Source organism: Rosa chinensis, chromosome 1 (assembly GCF_002994745.2).
Source record: "Rosa chinensis cultivar Old Blush chromosome 1, RchiOBHm-V2, whole genome shotgun sequence".
Lineage (NCBI taxonomy): Eukaryota > Viridiplantae > Streptophyta > Magnoliopsida > Rosales > Rosaceae > Rosa > Rosa chinensis.
This window is the reverse complement of record NC_037088.1, coordinates 57,064,005-57,085,031: the sequence shown is the minus strand read 5'-3', so window position 1 is coordinate 57,085,031 and position 21,027 is coordinate 57,064,005. Positions and strand designations below refer to the sequence as shown.

At 37.6% G+C, this 21,027-nt stretch overlaps 2 protein-coding genes across 2 annotated transcripts; one reads left to right on the top strand and one right to left on the bottom strand.

The window, feature by feature from the left end:
- Positions 1-10,075: 10,075 nt before the first annotated feature.
- LOC121051770 (CASP-like protein 4D1) lies at positions 10,076-11,622 on the bottom strand. The gene is made up of 3 exons (XM_040515025.1): positions 11,326-11,622; positions 10,671-10,794; positions 10,076-10,559 (listed from the first exon to the last, which is right to left on the bottom strand). Exons 1-3 carry the CDS (start codon positions 11,502-11,504, stop codon positions 10,338-10,340), a joined length of 525 nt encoding a protein of 174 aa, XP_040370959.1. The 5' UTR covers positions 11,505-11,622; the 3' UTR covers positions 10,076-10,337.
- A 4,352-nt stretch (positions 11,623-15,974) lies between these two features.
- LOC112170429 lies at positions 15,975-18,360 on the top strand. Its single transcript, XM_024307724.1, has 5 exons — positions 15,975-16,131; positions 16,386-16,847; positions 16,938-17,039; positions 17,320-17,872; positions 18,006-18,360. The coding sequence occupies exons 1-5, from the start codon at positions 15,975-15,977 to the stop codon at positions 18,358-18,360; spliced, it is 1,629 nt and encodes a 542-aa protein (XP_024163492.1).
- Positions 18,361-21,027: the final 2,667 nt, after the last annotated feature.

The following is a 21,027-nucleotide window of genomic DNA, read 5'->3' as shown; positions in this document are numbered from 1 at the left end:
GTTCGTGAGTATGTATGATTAAGAGCTATCATTACACATATTCGAGGGACTAGTGGTTTGAGTTATACCATTGAAGAGCCTACTTGCATTTATGAAGATAAGGCAGCTTGTATCGAACAGATGAAGCTAGAATATATCAAGGGTGATAATACAAAACACATATCGCCAAAGTTTTTCTACAATCAGCAACAACAGGCCCTCCTCAAGATTCAAGTGAATCAAGTAAGGTCTGAAGAGAATGTGACAGATTTGTTCACCAAATCATTTCCTAAGGCCATATTTGAGAAACATGTGAAAACCATAGGAATGCGAAGACTTTCCCAGCTCCCCTGATTAATGTAAGTATCAGGGAGAGGTGTAGATGTCAGGGGGAGTCTAACACACACATGTTATACTCAAATGTAAAATGTGCGTTGTGCTCTTTTTATTAGACCAAGATGTATTTTTTTTGTCTCACAGGGTTTTTATTGTTACTTGGCAAGGTTTTTAGTGAGGCAACAACTCATGCACCATTTCTTCTTTGACTTGGCATAAGGGGGAGTGTTAAAGGAAAAACACATTATGTGCATTCGTCAAAGTGATTAGCTAAAATGGAATCAAGGAATTAGCGATTACCATCTATCAACAAGGATTACAGACCAATCAGCATTTAATGTCATCATTGTAATTGATATTTCCATTGTAATTTTCTCCTTATATAAAGGGGCTATAAAATGAAATGAGTAGACCAATTCTAATTCTCATTTTACTTTTACATTATATACATCATTTAGGTAGTAATAATTGTAACTATAACTGGGGCTGGTTTATTTTACTGAACAAACTGAAACCGGTCAAAAACGGTAAGATTTTTTCTTATTTTACCAAACAAATCTGAACCGGTCTAAAAAAGCAAGGTTCCGGTTCAAGAAAACCAGATGCCTGGCTTAGCCCGAAGCGACGGAAATAAAGCAATTTAATTACGAATTAAATGTGCCTTCATTCTATTGTTTGCAGGGTTCAACCATCTCTTTCTAAGAAGCAAACAATCAGCCTCAACCACCATGCCTCACTATTTAGTTGTTACATTGCATACAAACAACATTTTATTCCTTACATGTTTAATTGATAACATTTAACCCTTATCCCATAGATAACATTTAGTCCTTACCACCCTTCTTTATGTTTTTTTTTTCTTCTCTCTTTTGCAACCTTTGTGGCTCTGTTCTCTTTCTTCTTCAACTCTGTCCTCTTTATTCTTCTGATCCTCCTCCTTTAGTTTTTTTTTTTCCTTCTTCCACCTCTTTTCTCTTTCTTCTTTCTCCTCATATTACATTACTCATCTCATTCACTTGGTCTTTCTCCTCATATTGCATTACTCATCTTATTCACTTGGCTGACAAATCTGAGATTTGTAAACCTCAAGATCTATAGATCTAGGCTAATGAACCTCTAGATAAAAAAAAAAATCCATATTTCATCACCAGAATTTTCTACTACCTACCATAGAGCTCAGCATACCCAATTTCGGTAGCAGGAAAGTCCGGTACATTTACGACTAAGAATTTAGGCAAACGAAAGAGTTTCCATTCGGTATCAACTAACGTTGAAAAACTTAGTTACCGAGCTGAAGCCAGCCCTAACTATAAACATAATCGTATCTAGGGAGATGAAAAATGATTGTTGGCCTCAAATTGTGTCTAAAATTTGTGACCTCATTCTAATGCAGCATGCCATGTCAAGCAACTAAATCGTTACCACATCATATTGTGTACTTCTTGAAGAAGAAGAAAAATCATCTCATTTATCCAAAATTTGATGTGTCTAAATTATTTTTTCTTCTTCTTTTTTTCAGTACACTCATGCTTAATTGTAAAAAACCATGCTACTACAAGAACTAAAATTCTGACGGAAATAATGTTACACCTCGCACCTAGAATTACCTGTTTACCAGTCATTTGGATGGTAAATTATTAAAATATTTACTTCTACCTTCGTTTCAGAATTTTTAGGGGTTTCCAAAGTTGACTTTTTCTTTTTGCTCACTTTTAAAAAAAAAAATTCTTCTAGAAAGTTGCAGAGCACGTTAAACCGAATCCATGGACACGCAATACCCAAATATCAGAGTTCATATGAGGAAGTCACGATTGGAAAAACACATGTTACTATTTTAGGAAACCTATTATAAATAGTACTTTCCACCTTCCATTTTCGGAAAGTTTCCATTTCGGTTAGAAACCTTATTTCTGTTTCTCTCTAACCCGACCAGATTTTTGACCCGACCCGACCCTCACCTTGACCCTGCATGATCTTCACCATCCGACCACCTGATGGCGCACCACTACTCAGGTTTGGACCGCCTTTTCCTCCTTTTAAGGTATGTCGTGTGTTTTGGCTCTATTTGCATCGGAGAAGGAGTTTCGAAGAAATTTCCAACTTGACATCACACATAGGCCGACCTAGCAAGAGCGATCTAGTTCCGGGTATCTCCGACGACAAAACAAATTGGGTTTTCAAGCCCATTCATCGTAAAGCAAACCTTCCAAATGACGTGGTTCAAATCGAAGCGAGGAGTGTGAATAGAAGATTTGAAGAAATCAGACGGCTTTGATTTGACTTTATTGTAGTTTTAAGAATGGTTGGGGTTATTGTAACGAACAATTTGGCATAGGTCTTGGTACCCAATTCAGGGTTGGGGTCAAGGTCGGTGGAGCGTGAGGCCTACTTACAGTCGTTTGTGGAGACGCGTGAGGGCGTGTCTCCATAAGCGACTGGATACATGCGAGAAATCTAAAAGTTTTTCTAGTTTTTCCACTAAATAGGTTTAGGTTTTTCCAACTCATTGAACAACTCCATCTCATCTTTGGTGAGCTCCTTGTATGCATCAAATCCTCCTCCCCTTAGCCAATCACTCGAGCAGATCGACCAACCCCTCAACCATCTTAGGGGTAAGTAAAGCTCAGAAAGGATCCGCAACTCTCTTTCTAAGGCTGAAGGCAGACTTCAAAACCACTATTGAAGCTGGTAGAACAAAGACAACCTAGAATATTTTGAACATAATGGGATATCTTGAAGCATTCACCTTCCACCAGTCCAAAATTTGAAATTTTGGATTGGAAGGGTCTTCTGGAGCTTCCACTAGATACTTGTCCAGCTCATTCTTAATCACTGGCCATGACATCTTTTTTCCAACTCCACAGCTTGAATTGGTGCAGGTTTGTTGCATGACTATCTTCTTGCTCTTGCACATATGTAGACTAGATCCTTGGCATTGTGATAGAAGCCCTAATATACCTAATCTGCAACATCTCAAACCTAAACCCCCATTTGAAAGCCTAAAACTAAACTATGAACTATGCATTCTCATTGCAATAATGAAACTCTGAAACCCTAATTTCAAATTTTCACTTAAATCATAAAGCCCCAACTCAATATTGAAACCCAGAACCCACTTTGAGACTATGAATGTCGAAACCCTAGTTTTAATAAAAAGCCCTAAATATGTTTTCAAAAACCACATTCGATTTTGAATGTGATAAGTTTTTGAAAAGAACAATCTAAAACATCTTCAAGCAGAAATGACAAAAAAACAATAAATCAATCCTAAATCGAAGTCAATATCTTCAGTCAATTATAATTCAATCCTAAAAGACTAAAAACAACAAGACAAATGAGAAAATTTAGAGAGCTTACCCTCACAGGCTCTCGAGGGAGAGAGAAGAAGGGATTGGGCAAATCTTTTGGTTGGAGATTTGAACGAGAAGAAGTGGTTTTGAAGAGGTCAAGAGAGAGTTTTGAGTTTTGACAAATGAGTTTGTGTGGCAAAGTTTTGAGAGAGGTTAGGGTTTCTGCAGATCGGCTGCATATAAGTCAAGGTAAGCTTGGTTTATGACCAATCATAAGTAGACAAGTAATAAAATTAATTCAAAAATAAAATAAATTACAATTCGGGTTGGGTAGTTAATATCAGAGGGTTTGTGTCTTTGTGACATGGACCTGAGTCTGAACTGTTATGAAGCAGGTCAGTTTGGTTTGACTTCATAACAACGTTGTTTTTAATCGGTCTGGTTACAAGCCGAAAAAATCGGTGCGGTGCAGTCTATTACCGGATTTTAGGTGTGTTTTGCCCAACACTACTCACTATGATTTGATCTAATTGTATGAGTCTCTCATTTTATTGTTGTTGTTGTTGTTGTTTTTCCAATTAACAAGGATTAGGATATTAGCTCTTTGTAATGGTCTGAATGGGGTGCCAAGACACCCACACAACCCCATGGGAGCACACTACAACCAGGGCCCCATCGCCCGTCATATATATATATATATATATATTTGGAATAGCTCGCTAGATATATTATTAATAAGTAGCAAAAAAGCCAATTTACAATAACAAGAGGTGGGGAACACTAGTACAAAAATTGAATCAGACGACGGCTAAAAACTGTCGTCTGATACAGAACTGACTGTCATATATCTCGCTGCCGTCTGATGAAACATGATTTAGAAAAACGTCGTCTGAAGAACTAGGCATCCATGTCGACAGCATGTCGATAGGCTGTCGACAACATTAACTATTGTGTGAACGTTACTCAGACAACGAGCAACTTCCGTTATGTGATTGTGATTCAGGAGTCGTTTTTTTTTATAACCGTTGTGTGACTGCTATTCAGACAACAGTTTTTTCATAGCATCCGTGATCTGTTTTGCATTCAGACAACTGTTTTAATTTTGAGGCTATTGTAAATATTGTGTACATATGACAGCTTTGTGTGGTTATTGTTGTACTAAAAGAATGATTCAATGCATTATATATGCTGGAAGCGGAATCAAAAATGACCAAATTAACAGTAATTGATCAATATATAGAAGAATTAATTGTTATAATCCAAATCATGCACCAAAATGGATTGTGCAAACGTAATCTTTTATCCACAAAAGAAATACATCTAATAGTACTCTCCTAGCAATATACATCTAGAAATTTTCTCAAGAAGTCTAGCATTGCAAGCTTTGCTGCTCTTATGGCCATTTGGAGTCTAGCTTTGGAAGCTTCCAAGCACTAATTCAGTAGGATTGTGAAGATGTAATAATGCACCCTACCCCATCCTCAGGATTCCATCTCTCCTTATACAATTTTTCTAGAAGCTGAAATTAAGAATGCACAAGATGTTAAAAAAAGGTTCTTTTCTAAACATATGCAAATAAATACCAAAGGAAAGTAGAGGTGTTGCTTGGTGATTATAGGAACTGTAAAGCATAGTTCAAAAAAAAAAAAAAAACCTCCCACACAGATATGCAATAAATCAAAGATCAAACTCTAGAAATCTTTAGCCAATAATTCGGCACAAAGCACATGTTCCACATCTCAACTAACTCAACTAAATACTAGCAGTATGTAAACCGAGCAACTAAATAGTTATCTGTCCACTTTCTCACATTTCTCAGCAACCAATGACACCCTCCCTAATATAGGTCAAATAGAATTTGTTAGTACAAAGTAATGAACCTCATGAAATGCAAACCACAACTCTTGTGAAAGTAATATCAAACTTATCCGTTCATCGAAATCATGGAAATAAATTAAACATCAAGTTCATGAGCAAATAATCCCATATATTGTCACTCGCATCTATTCCAAGAACCTTGGTGACACCATACATGTAATATGTGTGCTTATCGGCAGTTCTACAGCAATATTTGCTCTGCTTTAATAAATAACTTCTCTGACATTTATATGTGCATTACACAAGAAAAAGGTCACAAATAGAGTTAAACATAGGGTAAACTATTTTATGCAATGGCGTCACCAGCACTATTTATTATGAGTTATCAAATACACACACACACACACTCCAGATATCTACAAGAATATCTTGCTGGAGAATGAGACCCATAAATATATAGTGCTGGTCTCATAAATATATACATAACACACACATATATATATATATATATATATATATATGTATGCACACACACATACTACTCAAAGAAACAGACTTTATTTTAATCAAATCAACATCCCACTAATGAGTTAACATTCACCAAGAGAAGAAAATAAAACACCATAATCAATTGCAGAAGAGAAATCCCACCACTAATTGACTGAATCTTGCTGGCAGCTTCAAGTGTGTGACAATTATTGTTAGATGCTTCTTGAACAAGAGATTAGCATCTTGAACAAAAATAGTGAGCACCAAATCCACCTAATCGAAAGAACTATACATTGTCAAAAAAAGAAATTGAGAGAGTTGAACTACACATCAATCAAACTCTAGACCAAGTGACAAACAGAGAAGAAGTCATAATCGAGAAGAATGTTCAAACACAGTGCATGTACTTAAAACTTCAGCGCAAAAGCTGTGAAGCTCAGTAAGTCAACCAGTGCAGATCCCTAAAGTGAAAGACTTTAGATTACCAAGAGATGATTCAGTTGAGACAAAGCAAAGATATAATTACCAATCAGTGAGCCAAGAAGCAAAGGGTGCCCATTTTGGGCCAGCAAGCATGGCACTGCAATAGTACAAACACCCATAAGTTGGGTAAGAAAAACAAATCTAAGCCATGGACGAACCAACAAACATGATGAAACAACCAGCTATAAACCACCAATAAACAATACAAACGTTTCAAACCAAAAAAAACCAAGCAAAAAAGATTCTCTCTTTTTGAAAAACCAAACCAAGAACAAGTTGAGATTTTGGGAAAGATTACAAACAACCACTGCACTACTCAGTTTTTCGTGGAAACAATTAAATTGTAAATCGGTAGAGAATAAAAGAACAATACCACTATTTCTGGAATTAGGAAGTGACAAAGGTTGAAATCAAGAGCAGGCATTGCCATCAGTGCCTACACATTAACATACAGAAAACTTCAAACAAATTTCTTATTCCACCACTTAATCAATAACAATCTAAATCAAAAGTCGAAAGCTATTCAAGATTGAAATGCAAACCTTAACCAAAATACAAGCAACAATTTGAGCGCCAATATGATCTGGCTCAAATTACACCAAAAAATTTCAAGAACAAAATCATAACATAGCACAGAATCCAAATAGAAACTAGTCAAAACCATAAACTCTATTCCTAAACCCTAAATCGCCTGAGAGAGACGAAGAAAGGCAGAGATTCGCATCAAGACTATAGGTTTGTGACGAAACCTAAACATCAAAAATAGAATTCACTTAATTAAATCATTTAAAACCAATTAATCAATGAATCAAATCGAATAGAAACAAAACCTGCTCGGTGACGTAGCCTCAAATGGATCACTATTGTGGTCTCCTCTGCCTCTTTTGAAATTTGCATCAACCTAAAACAAACAGATTGAATATCAATTGAATGACCCAGACCGAATAGATGGAGAGAATCAGCAGTATATGAATTAGAGACTCCAAATCTCTAATTCACTCCAAATCTCCAAATCTCCAGTCCAAGCTTTGTAGGTAAATGAACAAGTTGTGAAGCTTGACTACTAACATACACTAAACAAAAAAGGAAAGCGTAAGCATGGTAGAAGGAAACAAAACGAGCAAGTTGTGAGGTTGTGATGTTGACTATCGATGGATATGCATTCAAGAAAGAAAAAGGCAAATTATGATGAAATGAAAAGATTGAAATTCTGAAATTTAAAAATCAATCAAGCTCACTATATTTTGTCAAATGGATCTCAATCCTGACAAAGAAATGCAGAATGTTTGGCTTAGCAAATTCCAAAACAAACTTTTAAGTCCTACATTACTGGGCAGTATAAAGAATGACTAGATATGGCCACAGAGTTCTCTGAGGCTTGTACTATTTGTTTTAGTTAATAAGAGTATATGATCTTCAATTAACAGGCCACAATTTGGATTTTTCAAAAAGCAAACAAACATAATTCATCATTTCAAAACCCATTTGAATGATACAATCAGGAAGAATGACAAGATCAAGTCAATATAGTTAAAAAGACAAGTTACATAAACCTACTCCAGAACTGTGGGATATGTACTAAGAGTTATGGTTGTCAAAGCTTATTTCTAACAAAAGTTAGAACATGAAATCACTTTCACCCCATCCTACCAACTTACCACACAAGGAAACATGTGCTATAGATATGTTAAAAGAGGAGGATACCAAATCCAATTGCTTACCTTAGTTCCATAAACAAGGCCACCTCCGACAGAAGGATGAAAACAAGCTACGTTGACCTCATCTTCTGCACTAGGGAGAATTCTCACAAGTTCCATCGCCGTTGACCCCATTCCTTTCCTTTTTAGCCATTTCATCGATCACCATGTGATCCAAATTTTATGGGCTCATTATGGCCTGACCCTTCTTCCAGTTTCCCATTTTCCTTAGTGGAATTCTCTCCTTCAGTGACAGTCCCAACTGGTCCTTGGACCTTCTCAAATCCCAAATCTTCGACCCCCATATCTTCCACCAAAGAACAGCCTTACAGACCAAAGTCCTGATATAAAGGCAAAATCATGTTCTGTGAAGGAAAAACAAGGAAAAGAATACTGTAGGAAAAAGCCAGAGCAATCCAAATCAAAGATTATTTCAACAGAGAATCTAACCAAGAATCACATGATTAATCTTCTAAGGCCATTTTAATTGATCTCAAGTCTACGCAAATAATCAAAGAAAAGAAGAAACACATAAATCTAAAACTGATAAATTTGCGCATCCTTCACCAAAGATCATGAGAACAAAAGACTAAAACTTTGAATCAAAACTTACCTAGAAACCTTCTTAGTTATCTTCTTAGCCCCAATTTTGACATTTTTACCTTCAATCCCAAATCCACAGCTCCAATGTTCAAATTCAAATCTTGGTTACCCATAGCTGAATTTCAAATCCGCCGAAAGCAACACGCCACTGCCAAAAGATCTGAAGAACACTAGAGGTCTACCCATTAGGTTTTCCACAGCCTTTAAACAAGCAAACCCCAAACCAATCAGTTCACACAAAAAGCGCAATTTAATTCCTTCAATTTTAGGTCTCAGAAATGAAACAAGAAGATGACGAAGAACCGGAGTCAGAAATTGCAAGAGAGAGGGGGTTGTTACCAGTGAGATTATTGGATTTGATGTTGGCCTGAGCGCGGTTGGAGCAAAACTCGGAGTTGTTGGGGTCGACGGCGATGGCCTGGGTGTAGAGGTCAACTGCGAGCTCAAAGTGGTCATTGATGAAGGCCTTCGCTATTTCCCAGATTGAATAACCCATTAGGTTTTGGTTTGGGTTTGTCGAAGAGAGAGAGAGAGCTTTCGTTGGGGTTTGTGGAAGAAGAGATAGGGTTTGTCAAAGTGAGAGAGAGGTCGGGGTTTGTAGGGGAGAGAGAGAGAGAGAGAGAGAGAGAGAGAGAGAGAGAGAGAGAGAGAGAGAGAGAGAGAGAGAGAGAGAGAGAGAGAGAGAGAGAGAGCTTTGTCGAAGAAGAAAGTAATAAAGGGTTTTGGTTTTGGCTTTGTATCGAGAGAGAGTAGGGAGCTGTCGAGAGTGAGGAGTGAGGGCTTTCGTTTTAGGGTGAAAAGTTCTTCTTTTTTTTTGCCTGAACGTAGGGTTTCAAGCCCTGCCCTATGAATTTGGACAAAGCCCCACAAAGACTCACACAACATAATTTTATAACAATGTGGTGTGAGTATATGAGGAAATTTGTCTCCTATCAATTTGACTTTCCTCGTTGAGGAGTTGGAGAAAAATCTCCTTGCTTTCTGCCAAACATATTAATCAGACCACAGTTTTATTGTTTCTCGTCGTATGATTACTATATGTTGGGGGAAAATTTGAGTTTGAAGTGGGGTTTGGCACCACAGATATGGTGGGAAACTTGCCGCTCAATTATTTTAGGGTCATACAACAGTTTTATTCTTAAACGTCTTCTGAACTAGTTCATTATACCATATCAGACGACGGGTTTTATAAAAGCGACGTACAAAAAATAAAAATCAATCAGACGACAGAAAACTATGATGTGTCGTCTGATTCAATTTTTGTAGTAGTGGAACTAAACCAAAATCACCTCCAAGAAGAAACAATACATAAGGAAAAGCGGCAATCTAGTGGGATTGCTAGCCAGAACAAGAAATCAAATGACAATGACCCAAACCAGCTAAGCAAACTGATAATCAGTCCGAGCAGAAAAATCATGACCAAAAGTACCATACAGAAAATGTGGGATTGAATCCCACCGGTCTGAACCAACGTTCGCAGCATTATAGTTTGCAAGTTTGTCAGCAACACGGTTCCCTTATCTATATATATGAGAATTACATAGCCACAAAGAAAATTTGTAACTAAAGGCAAAACAAGAAGGCAAGACTTCAATTAATGAATAGCCACAAGCTGCCCGAACTTACTGATCAGTAGTTTTGTTTACAAAAGCTCATCATCATCATTTCTACCGAGTGCATATGAAGAGAATATTGATATTACGAAACTGCTGAGGAAGGCAAAGATGACAAGTCCAGATGCTATATATGTCATATTGATAAAGCGGTGGTCTATTAGCGAATTAATTTCATCCCACATTTTTAAGTACTGCGCAGCCGTGATAAATCCTGCGACAGCTCCTGAAGCTAAAAAATTTGACATAACCTGCGCAACATAATCCGAGTGTTGGAAACAATCAGAGGGTTCAGAAAAACGAACTCGAGAAAGAAAAATTGAACAATGTCGAAGGAAGCAAATATGTTTATCAGTTATCACCTCCTCAGCATAGAAATCAAAGGTGACGTGCCCTACTTCTTTTCCTTTCGCCAAATGGATAATTGTACATACACCCTGGCCGATTGAATATGCAGTTCCAATAAAAGCTGTAGCAAAAATGTATCTGCAATTGATTTATTAGTTAAAATTGTGTTTCTGCAATTGATATATCTATATGGCATGTAATAATCAAGTCATATAAACCATCAAGAGATGACCTTCTAGCCTTTACGTATATTTATCGAGACAAAATATTGTCCTTGGGATTGTTACATTCCTTCTGAAATTGGTGTATAATCTCATCCAGTCAGTAATCATATTCTTTAATTACGAGATTACAAAAATATGGATCGGCACAATCCCATTCAGATTATGTACCAATCTGAGCGGGAATCTACTAATCTACCTTGCACAATATCTTCACTTTTGATCAAACTATGGAAATGCGTAAAGTTTTTTAATTGCAATCTTAGAGTAAACAGACAGAATTTTCAGAATCTAACAAAATAAGAGCATCTATCTACATTTAATGGATTTTTCTTCCAACACTTAATTTTTGAAAAATTCAAAAGATTTACTTGTCTGCGTGAAGGAAGGAGACGCATCAAATTGGCCGGGTTACAACTTAATGAAACGAAATTCCATATATACATACCGGAACCCTACTATGTCATAAAAGTGGGCGGTGTAGGGTTTTCCTGCAGGCTTTCCGTTCTTGTAAGGAATCAGATCGATATTATTGATGCCAAGGATGACGATCGACGTAAAGAGCGCAATGGCGCTCAGGATCCTCAATATCAGAGAAATAATACGAGTGGTTTTGAAGGAAAGCATTTTGCTGCTGCTTTCTCTTCAGACTCGAACTATTTCCTCTGCCTCGATCTGCGGGTCCTGACAGCACTATTCCGCAGGCCTAGTTTTTCGTTCTTCTTCTTCTTCATTATTTCTTTTAAAACACAGGTTGAAGACTCCGGGTACGCCATTAATTGCCTCTGGATTAGTTTTTATTTTTAGAAGAAAAAAAATGAGATTAATCCGTTCCCGAAATAGTACAAACAATTTTATGGAGCCAACGGAGTGATCTTTTGTCAAGTGTAAAACCAATGGATATAATTGACTATCCAAATTTTTGTCCAACGCATATGTCATATACACGTGGAGTTGACATAGAGCCCTCGTCTATCAAATGTTGACATAGAGCCCTCGTCTATCAAATTTGATAGTTTAAACTCCCTATGTCTTTTATGGCATGTTTACTTATTTGAAAGGAAAGGGAATGATTACGTGGTAAAAACATTCATGCGTTTACTAACGCATAAAGGAATCGGAATGATTCCGGGTAAAAGAATTCATGCGTTTACTAACACATGAAGGAATCAGAATGGATGTAGGTCCCACCTCCTTATCAGGAATCAATTCCTGAATACTCAGGAATTCGATTACGAAGGGGGGAGATGAGTTTAGGAATTATTCCTCCGGAATCAATATCGATTCCTTTCTTCTCCCATTCCACTTGTTTCCGATTCATGATTATTTTCCATTCCAAGTAAGTAAACGTGCCATTAATTTTTATTGTTTCTCTTCCTTCTCTCTCTTGTCCCTCTTTCTTCCTTCTCTTCTTCTCGGCTTTCTGTCTCCTTCTTTTTCTACATCTTCTCAGGCAACACTCAGAGATCGAATGATCTCCAAAATCTTGTCCATCAATAGATGCACTTACTAGATCAGGCATATAACCAATCAGGGGGTGAAAAAAATTAAATTAAGATAACCAATAAGAAACAAATATAAGTCATGTGAACCAATGACATCAATCGGTACCACCATGTGTACCACAGTTCGGGACCATGTTATAATTTTTCCTGCATGGTCCCTAACAAATTCGAATAATATGATTGGCCCGGACCACCACGTACCAATATTACGTGATACTCTGAAACCATAGAATAATTCCCTTAAGAATGGAGATGCTCTTTTGGGATATATATATATATATATATATATATATTGCGTGTGTGTGAGATTATTCTTCATGATTAGCATCCCGGCCTGCCTCTCGTTCTGTCATAATGGGTGCTTTTGCTTGCTTTAGGCCTTTAGTTCTTTTTTGTTGCATAGTTTGTACCTTTCAAATGCTGGATTTGGTGCGCCTAGTGAGACAGCCAGGGCACCCAAATGTCAAGCACCTAGCCATGAGTTCGGATCATTCTGTAGTGAACATTTTTGTAGGACCTTTTCCATCTATTAACATAAGCACTTCCCTATGGGTTGACCCGTTCAAGATTCAATTCCTTTTACTTCTGAACTATCTCCAATCCGGGCCTAGAGCCCTTGACCTTCGGTGTACTAAGGGAAGTACAAAATCAAACTTTGATAATATGTGAGGTTTTTCACTAAAAATGGTGACTAGCGTTACTTCTCTTCTAATGGAAAAACAGAATTAGTACTTCCTAGCTCATACTTCTGTAGGGGCACTTTTTTCGGAGTTGTACAGCATGCCTAAAATCTCGTCCCCTTTGCTTGAGTTAGCGAAGATTAGGCCCAGCAAACTTCGAAGGACTAAAAGTCCTAGGAATTGTGCTGTTGTGTCCCTCCAAACAGCTCTTCTCCATGTTCACAGCAGTGAATTAGTGTGCAATTTTAGTAAAGGCTTGGCAAGATGTGCATGGCGTGGGAGCTAGAAAAGCATGAGTTTCGGAAGAAGAAATTTCGGCATTGATTGGTGGATTGGTTGAAGTATTCAGTGTAAGGGATATAAGTTGGGAATGGTAGAGGGCTAAGGATGGATTTGGGAGAGAAAAAGCATGGCAAAGAAGATCATTATACGATCAAGCATGATAAGTTTGAACCTACATGGGGGTAGAAGAGTTTTTGGACTTGGAAATGGTTTCTGGGAGAATGAGAGGATTGCTTGGGCTGTTTAGTGTTTAGCTTGTGCATTGCTCCCTCCACATCAACTATAACTCTTAATTTATAGAGTGGCGATGGCTTAAGTTTAGGGTTGTTGCTGTTAACTTATAGGTGGATATGGTGTGGGAGCTAGATGCCTGGGAGTTTAGCAGAGAGAGAGTTCCAGCAATGGCATGATTTATGGGTTTTGGGTTAAGATTGACTAGGGGAATTGATGGCTAGGGATTCAGAGATAAAGCTTGATCTCTTGCTTGATATTTTTTGAGTCGTTGTGGTCTGGTTTCCAATGGCAGTGAACCCTCTTTTTATATCAGAGATAGGCGGGGAAGATTCGTGCTGAGAACCGGGGGTTTTAAAGGGGTATTCTCAGTTTTGGTGGGATCATTCTAAAGCTTTTAGTTTTTGTTTTCCCTATGAAACCAAAAGAGTGAAAGCTTGCTCTAGCTATGAGGGTGAAGGTTGGTGGTATAGGTATAGGATGGTGGCAATCCCAGATAATGTGCTGCTGTGATCTTTGAGGGATTCTAATCCCTTATTTTCTGCTATTGCAAATTGTAATCACAAAGTTTGAGGGCTATTGGAAATTGTAATCACAAAGTAAGGCAACTACCATTACTTTTAGGACTTGGTTACTTATATCATCTAAAGAAAGATATATTCACAATTATTTACCAAACAGTCTCTTGATGTCTAAAATTAGTTCAATCATTCATGAGTTTATTCTTTAGTACATATTTTAGATATCTCATGCACTATGATACTTTTTTTTTTCCTTCATTTTATCAAGGTTGATATGGTGAGGCGCGTGGCGATCTCTGATCTTCATCTTGTTCGCCAAAGCCAGGCTAGTAAAAGAAAGTTGGGGGCCAGACTTTTGAAATATTGAACAAACGTACCATGCATTGTCGGAACAAAATTAAAGCTCACTTCTTGGAAATAGAAAAACAATACATCTACACATTGTGAACTGAATAATGAATTAACGATGAAAATGGAATAAAAAGATAAAAAAAAAAGTAATAAATTCATATATGGGTGGAAAAGATTAAGATTAATCTTATATATCGAATGAGAATTGAAGTAGCCTATGTATTTTATTAATTGGTTATGTATTTGATTTTCCTTACAGATTTGCATTTAAAAAAATTAATGTACTTATTACTCATTTTTTTACTTGGGTAATATTTTTTTTAGGGGAAATGATCATTTACCCAATTTTGGGGTCATTTAACCCCACTTACCCAAGCACTTTAAGAGATTGCCCACTTAATCAACAGTTTTCATTTTTAAACTCCAATTACCCAACCATTTCAACACGTGCCTGTTTTATCCAATTTATCTGATCCTTTTGCCCCTCTATAACTGAAACGCTTTCAAATTGTAACAGAAACGTGATTTAGGGAGTGAAGCTCTCCGATTTTGGAGAGAGAAAGAGGATCGGCCGGGATTGTAGAGTGAGAAGCTCCCTGGTTTTTGATAGTGGAGCTCTATCATTTTAGAGAGAGAGAGAGAGAGGAGCTGTGTGTTTTCAAAGTCTGGATAGAGAAGCTCCCTGGTTCCGGTGTGTGAAGCTCTCCGGCAATTTGTATTTAGAGCTGGTGGTAGAAGATTTGCGATTCCTAGAGAGAGAAGATCTACTGCTATTTTCACATGGAGCGAGATCGAGATGCTCTTTGTGTTCGTCCACTGCGGTTTGCTTTTTTTTCTTTAGCTCTATCTAATCTGTTTGACATTCAGCTCTATTTAGTCTGCTTGATTTTAGGTCTTCTTGTGTACGAATTGTTGTGTTATTTTCGAACTGATTTTTCTGAATCAGAACTTCGTGTTATGTTTGTTTTGGTTTTGAATTGTTTTTGCTGTTTTGATTTGATTTTTCAGGTGTTTTTGAGTGCATTGTACGTGTTAGTTTTGAACTTCTTTATTAAATTTGTGTTTTTTTTGGGTGAATTCATGCTTAGATTTGGGTTTGAGCAGTTTCCGATGGTGTTGTAGTAGTTCTGATTATATTTTTGGGAGGCAATAATATTTCTATTGGGGGCCAATAATGTGTGTTAAATGATATTTTAGTCTCTATAATTGTTGTGTACTGATCTTTTATTTGAATGCATAGCAATTTATTACATTTTCTGAAGTGTGTTTAGTAGTTTAGACTATATTATTGGGGACCAGTAGTCTGTTTATTAGGGGGCAGTAATGTTTTTTATGTGTTATTAAGTCGCTGTAATTGTTGCCTAGTTATCCTTTTCATTATTTTAAAAGTAATTTGGTACTGTTTCTAATTCATTTTGGTAGTTTTGATTAAATCATTGGGGGGCACTAATCCGTTTATTGTGGAGCCGTAATATGTGTTTTACGGTTAATAATAGATTCGTTCTCCGGTGTTTTTTTCGCCGGAGTATGGCTGATCCTCTAGTTGCTAGGTGCATTTACTCTGGCAAAGGTCATATGATTCCTTTGAATCAATGTATGAGCTACTCTGAGTTGTATGAAGACATTTTCCGTACATTCCAGTTTTTGCCAAGTGATGTTGTTGAGCTTCAGTATTCAGTTCCTGGTTGTGAAGTTTGTTTTCTTCGTAACGATCGTGATTTCCAGATGCTGTTTTGCTCTGCTAGAATACATAGGTTAGATTGTGTCGATATTTCAGTTTTAATGATTGGGGGAAGTTACAGCAGAACTTGTTCAGTCGATAGTTGTTCGAAAATTATTGATGAAGATGATTATTTGGGCGATGCATTCAGGACTGAAGTTCACAAGACGTATTTGTCTGATGAGTAGAGTTCTTATATTCATCATGTTGGTGAGAAGTTTCATGGTGTTGCCGATCTCGTAAGAAGCTCAGGAAGTATGCAATTGCAGTTGGTTTCGAGTTTGTATTCCTGAGAAATGATGTGGACCGTATTCATGCAGTCTGTGCAAATGTTGGAACTGAAGGTTGTGATTGGCATCTTCGCGCTCTTTCATCATCTGCCAATGGTTGCCTTTATATAAGGGAGTTGAATAATATTCACACTTGCAAGGGTGTAGTTAGGACTCAAAAACACAAGCTTTTGGGATCCAAGGTTGTCAAGGCTTGCATTGATGCTGATGTTAGCTATAATCTTTCATTGAAGCCAAAGGAGATTATGAGCAAGTTTAAATCAACATATGGGTTTGATATTTCCTACAAGGTTGCCTTGAAAGCAAAGCATAGGGCTAAGGAAGCGATTTATGGTTCCGAAGCAGATTCATTCAGCAAGTTATCTTGGTATAAGGAAGCTGTTTTGGAAAGTAACCCGGGCTCTACTTTTGTGTTGGAAGCTGACCCATCTACTAATCGTTTTTAGAGGCTGTTCATAGCTTACTAAAGTTGTGTTGAAGGATTCCAATTCTGTTTGCCTATGTTGTATGTTGATGGAACATTTGGTAAAAGCATTTACAGGGGTCAGATTCTTTCTGCAACTGGAAGGAATGGAAATCAAGGTAGCGGTATAGTTTATTGCCCCCCCCCCCCCCCCAATAATGTTATTATTGGACTCCAGTAATATTGGCTTTTGTTATAGTTTCTTCATCTGTGTGATTAATATTTCTTTTTTATTTTCTTTTATTGTTTTTATATCATTTTTGTTGCGCAGTGGCACGCTGCCATAGTTTACTGCTCTGCAATAAACACATTATTGGCCCCCAGTAGACTGATTTTTCTGTATTCTTGTTTATGCAAGTTTCTACCCTCTAGCCATATGTTTTTGTGATTCTGAGACAGATGCAAATTGGACATTCTTTTTCAAGCAGTTGAAGAGTTTGCTTGAACCTCAGGGAAGAGTCATCACATTTATTAGTGATCGAGGTACTGGTTTGTTGAGTGCTTTCGATAAGGTATTTGCTGGTAATCCTCATCTGTTTTGTTACAAGCATTTGGCGGCGAACCTTGCAGGTAAATATAGGGGTAAAGATAATTCTGTCTTGATAGAAGGTGTTAAGCAGAAGTTTTTTAAGGTTGCCTATTCCTCTACTGAGAAGGAATACAGTTTCAATTTGCGATTGCTTAGAGCGGCTGGTGGTGCGGATATTATTGACTTTTTTCTTGCTGAAATCCCTGTGGAAAATTGGTGCCGTGCATTTTATACTAGATGCCGTTATGGAATTATGGCTAATGGGATTGCTGAATCATTTAACTCTTGGATTGCAATTGAGCGTTTGATGCCAGTCTATTGTATGTTGGATCAGACCAGAATTAAACAAATGGAGATGGCGGGTCAAAGGAGAGATGAGGCACAACGTTGGACCACAGAACTAACTCCCAAAATGGAGGAAAGGTTGAAGGTGCAGATGGAGAAATCTCGTCGTTTCAGTGTCCATTATTCTAGCCCTGTAGTTTACGAGGTTCGATCTGACTTTTCCTATGTAGTAAACATTTCTGATCATTCATGTTCATGTGTGAAATGGCAGATCAATTGTTTTCCTTGTCGCAGATCAATTTTTTTCTTGTCCTCACGGCCTTGCTTCAATACAAGCTACGTCTTCCAATGTATATGATTATATTGATAAGTACTTTCGTATTGATATGTTCAAGAAGAGCTACAGTTTTCCTATCCTGCCGATAACCAATGTTGATATGTCTTCTTCTGAATCTGCTACTGAATGTATATTACCTCCCCTTGCGAAGAGGCCACCCGGAAGGCCTAGGGTGAAGCAGTTCAAGTCGGTTGGAGAGGTTGAAAAGAAGCTGATTCGTTGTGGCCGTTGTGGCAAAATGAGCACTCATAACAAGTTGAGATGTACTGAACCTCTCGTTCAGCAGTAGTATATGTTTCTGTAAAGAGTTGATAGGTTTTACTGTTTTCTATTGGGGGCAGTAATGGGTTTATTGGGGGCCCGTAATTGTGAATATTCAGGGTCAAACATTCATTGTTCTTTACAGATGGCAGATTTTTACTTTTGGTTTGATTAAAATTGCTTTTAGATAGCTGAAGTTAAATTTCTAACAGGTTTTAGTTGCTTTTATTGCTTATAGGTGGTTTCTGGGGGGGGGCAACAAACTGTCTATTACCCCCCAATGATATCCTCCATTCAAGGACTATAGTCCTTCTTGTGATTTGAAACTCATCTATAATGTTGCCAACAATTGTAATCTTTTTCATTCAGGACTGAGATACTTCTGGCCATCTTATTAGTGAGGCCCAATACTATTCTGACCAAAATAACGAATATTCTTGGGGAGCAATAGACATGTCTATTATGGAGCATGAATCGAATACCGCATGTAATGTCACCGTAATTTGTGTGAAGGACCTGCTATTAATTAAATTCAGCAAGAGTATATAATATCATCCAATACTGCAGTTAATATCACCATAGTTTGAAATTAACGCTAGTACTGGAGCTTTACAATCCCTACTATTCAAATACTGAAACTAAATTTCTACATATGTTATCAATAATTTCGCTCCTCACTTTCTGTCCAATAAAAGGTTCATGAACCTTTCAAACATTCTTTTCCTCATGTTGTCCCCGCCTTCCTTGGTAGGTTCTTCCCCATTTACAATGCTTTCCATGAAATGGAGCATAAATGGTCCGCAATCAACACAGCAAAATGATCAGAAATGGGTTTATGTTAATTTTATTTTGGGGGGGGGGGGGGGGGGCAATAAACATAGAGATTGTTCTGTGGCATTTACAAATCAAGTCAATAACAACATGTTTCACATTTAGAATGTCAAACAGTGTGGTTTGAGCTATTTACGATGTTGTGTTCTGTTACGCACACTCAAAGTCTTCATAAAGTTCATAGTTGGTCTCCACAATGTTGTTCTGCAATATCCAGCTCCTGGTTTGTTTTTCCTCCTCGGTCATTGCTTTTTCAACAATAATTAGGTTTTCCTTGTCATCTGCGCCTTTGCATTTTTCTCGTATGACCTCTGGATCTTGGCTGTCACCCGGGATTCTCATCTTAGTCAAGTTCACAACATGTATGAACGTCCTGATGTGCTTTGCCTGTTATTTGGCAGATATAACAATTTAGTTCTTCAGAAGCATGATAAACTTACTGAAAAACATAAACAAGCATTGTGAAATGATTACATACCAATCTTGCTGCATTCATGCGGTACTTCTCCTCATCGGTGAATTCATCGATTGTTAGCCTCATTGAATTCATATGAGTGAAGCTCCTTTTTTCATTGTCGACTACCAGCAAAGTGTAGTGCATGCTTGTACCATGGTGAATTGGTACTAGGACCTTTTTGAAACGGAAGATTGACCACAGAGGTTCATACAACATTGTCTCGACACCACACTCAAATGGTCTAGTGTCCTCATCTTTTTCTTTATTTTGTTCATACTTTAGAGCATAGTACTGTATAGACAACAGAACAAAATTAATTCATGTTATTACTTAAAACTATTGGTTAATAAGCCATTACTGACTCCAAACAATCACATTACTGTAGGGCAATAATATAATATTGCCCCCCAATAGACCAACATAGTACACTTCATTTCCACTCAATAAACACAAATAAACGTATCAGCTATCAAAGTCATAATTCTCATAAATAATAACATAGAATCAATATATTATTGGGGGGGGGGGGGGCAATAATCTGTCTACTGCCCCCCAGTAGACCAACCAAAAGCCCTCCATTTTAACCATATTTACACACAACTACTCTTTATTAAACTGAAAATTCAATGTGCTGGGTTTAGGATACTCACTGCAGCGTCTACAGTCAGAAATCCCACTTGCGCATTTCGCTTTGCAGCATCAGACTTCAACAAGTCAATATAAACGTTGATCACCTGCAATTGTGACATTTCATTTTCCATCAGAACTATATAAGTGAACATGGTTAAAGCAAATTTTGACTAAATAACCAAATTTCTAGGGGCAATAATCTTTCTATTGGCCCCCAGTAATACATTAAAGGGATCCCTTATTTGGAAGACTTACATCAGTTTCGACATCCCCCTCTTGGATGATTACTCTGAGGTCGTGCTTGGTGATCCGGCGTAGAAGATCGATGCTGGTCCAGTACTTGGTTCTGTTCAATTTAATACAGATGTAGACAGTATGAAATATGGAAACTGAATTGTTGTACCATATTAAAATAGGCTGTGTACTTACGTGTCTTTCACAACAACGTTGAAGAAGTCTCGATAGTGCCTTGCCACTACTGGGTCCAATGTCCTCCATGTCTGCTTATCACAGTTGACACCCTTGATCTTAATCTTGTTCACCACTTTTCTCTGGGCCTGCGGCATGATTCCAGTTTTCGTAGGTGCGTATCTCTTCCTCATTTTTGCTTCCTTTGGAGTGTCATACTCCCACTCCTCTTCTCTAGGCTTCTTGGCAGCCCTCCGGTATGTCTTCACGTTCTTCTCTATAGAATGTATCTCCAGAGTTTTCTTAGGTTTTTGTTGTTTGGCATAGGTCCCTTCTTTCTGTTTTTCTTTTCTAACTACTGCCATCACT

Coding starts and splice junctions, on each gene's coding strand:
- LOC121051770 (XM_040515025.1), bottom strand. CDS start 11,504: ATGCTTTCCTTCAAAACCACTCGTATTATTTCTCTGATATTGAGGATC. Junction 10,795..11,325: donor TATGACATAGTAGGGTTCCG/GTATGTATATAT, acceptor AATCAATTGCAG/ATACATTTTTGCTACAGCTT. Junction 10,560..10,670: donor TTGATTTCTATGCTGAGGAG/GTGATAACTGAT, acceptor TATGTTGCGCAG/GTTATGTCAAATTTTTTAGC.
- LOC112170429 (XM_024307724.1), top strand. CDS start 15,975: ATGGCTGATCCTCTAGTTGCTAGGTGCATTTACTCTGGCAAAGGTCAT. Junction 16,132..16,385: donor GCTTCAGTATTCAGTTCCTG/GTTGTGAAGTTT, acceptor GTTGGTGAGAAG/TTTCATGGTGTTGCCGATCT. Junction 17,040..17,319: donor TGGAAGGAATGGAAATCAAG/GTAGCGGTATAG, acceptor ATTCTGAGACAG/ATGCAAATTGGACATTCTTT.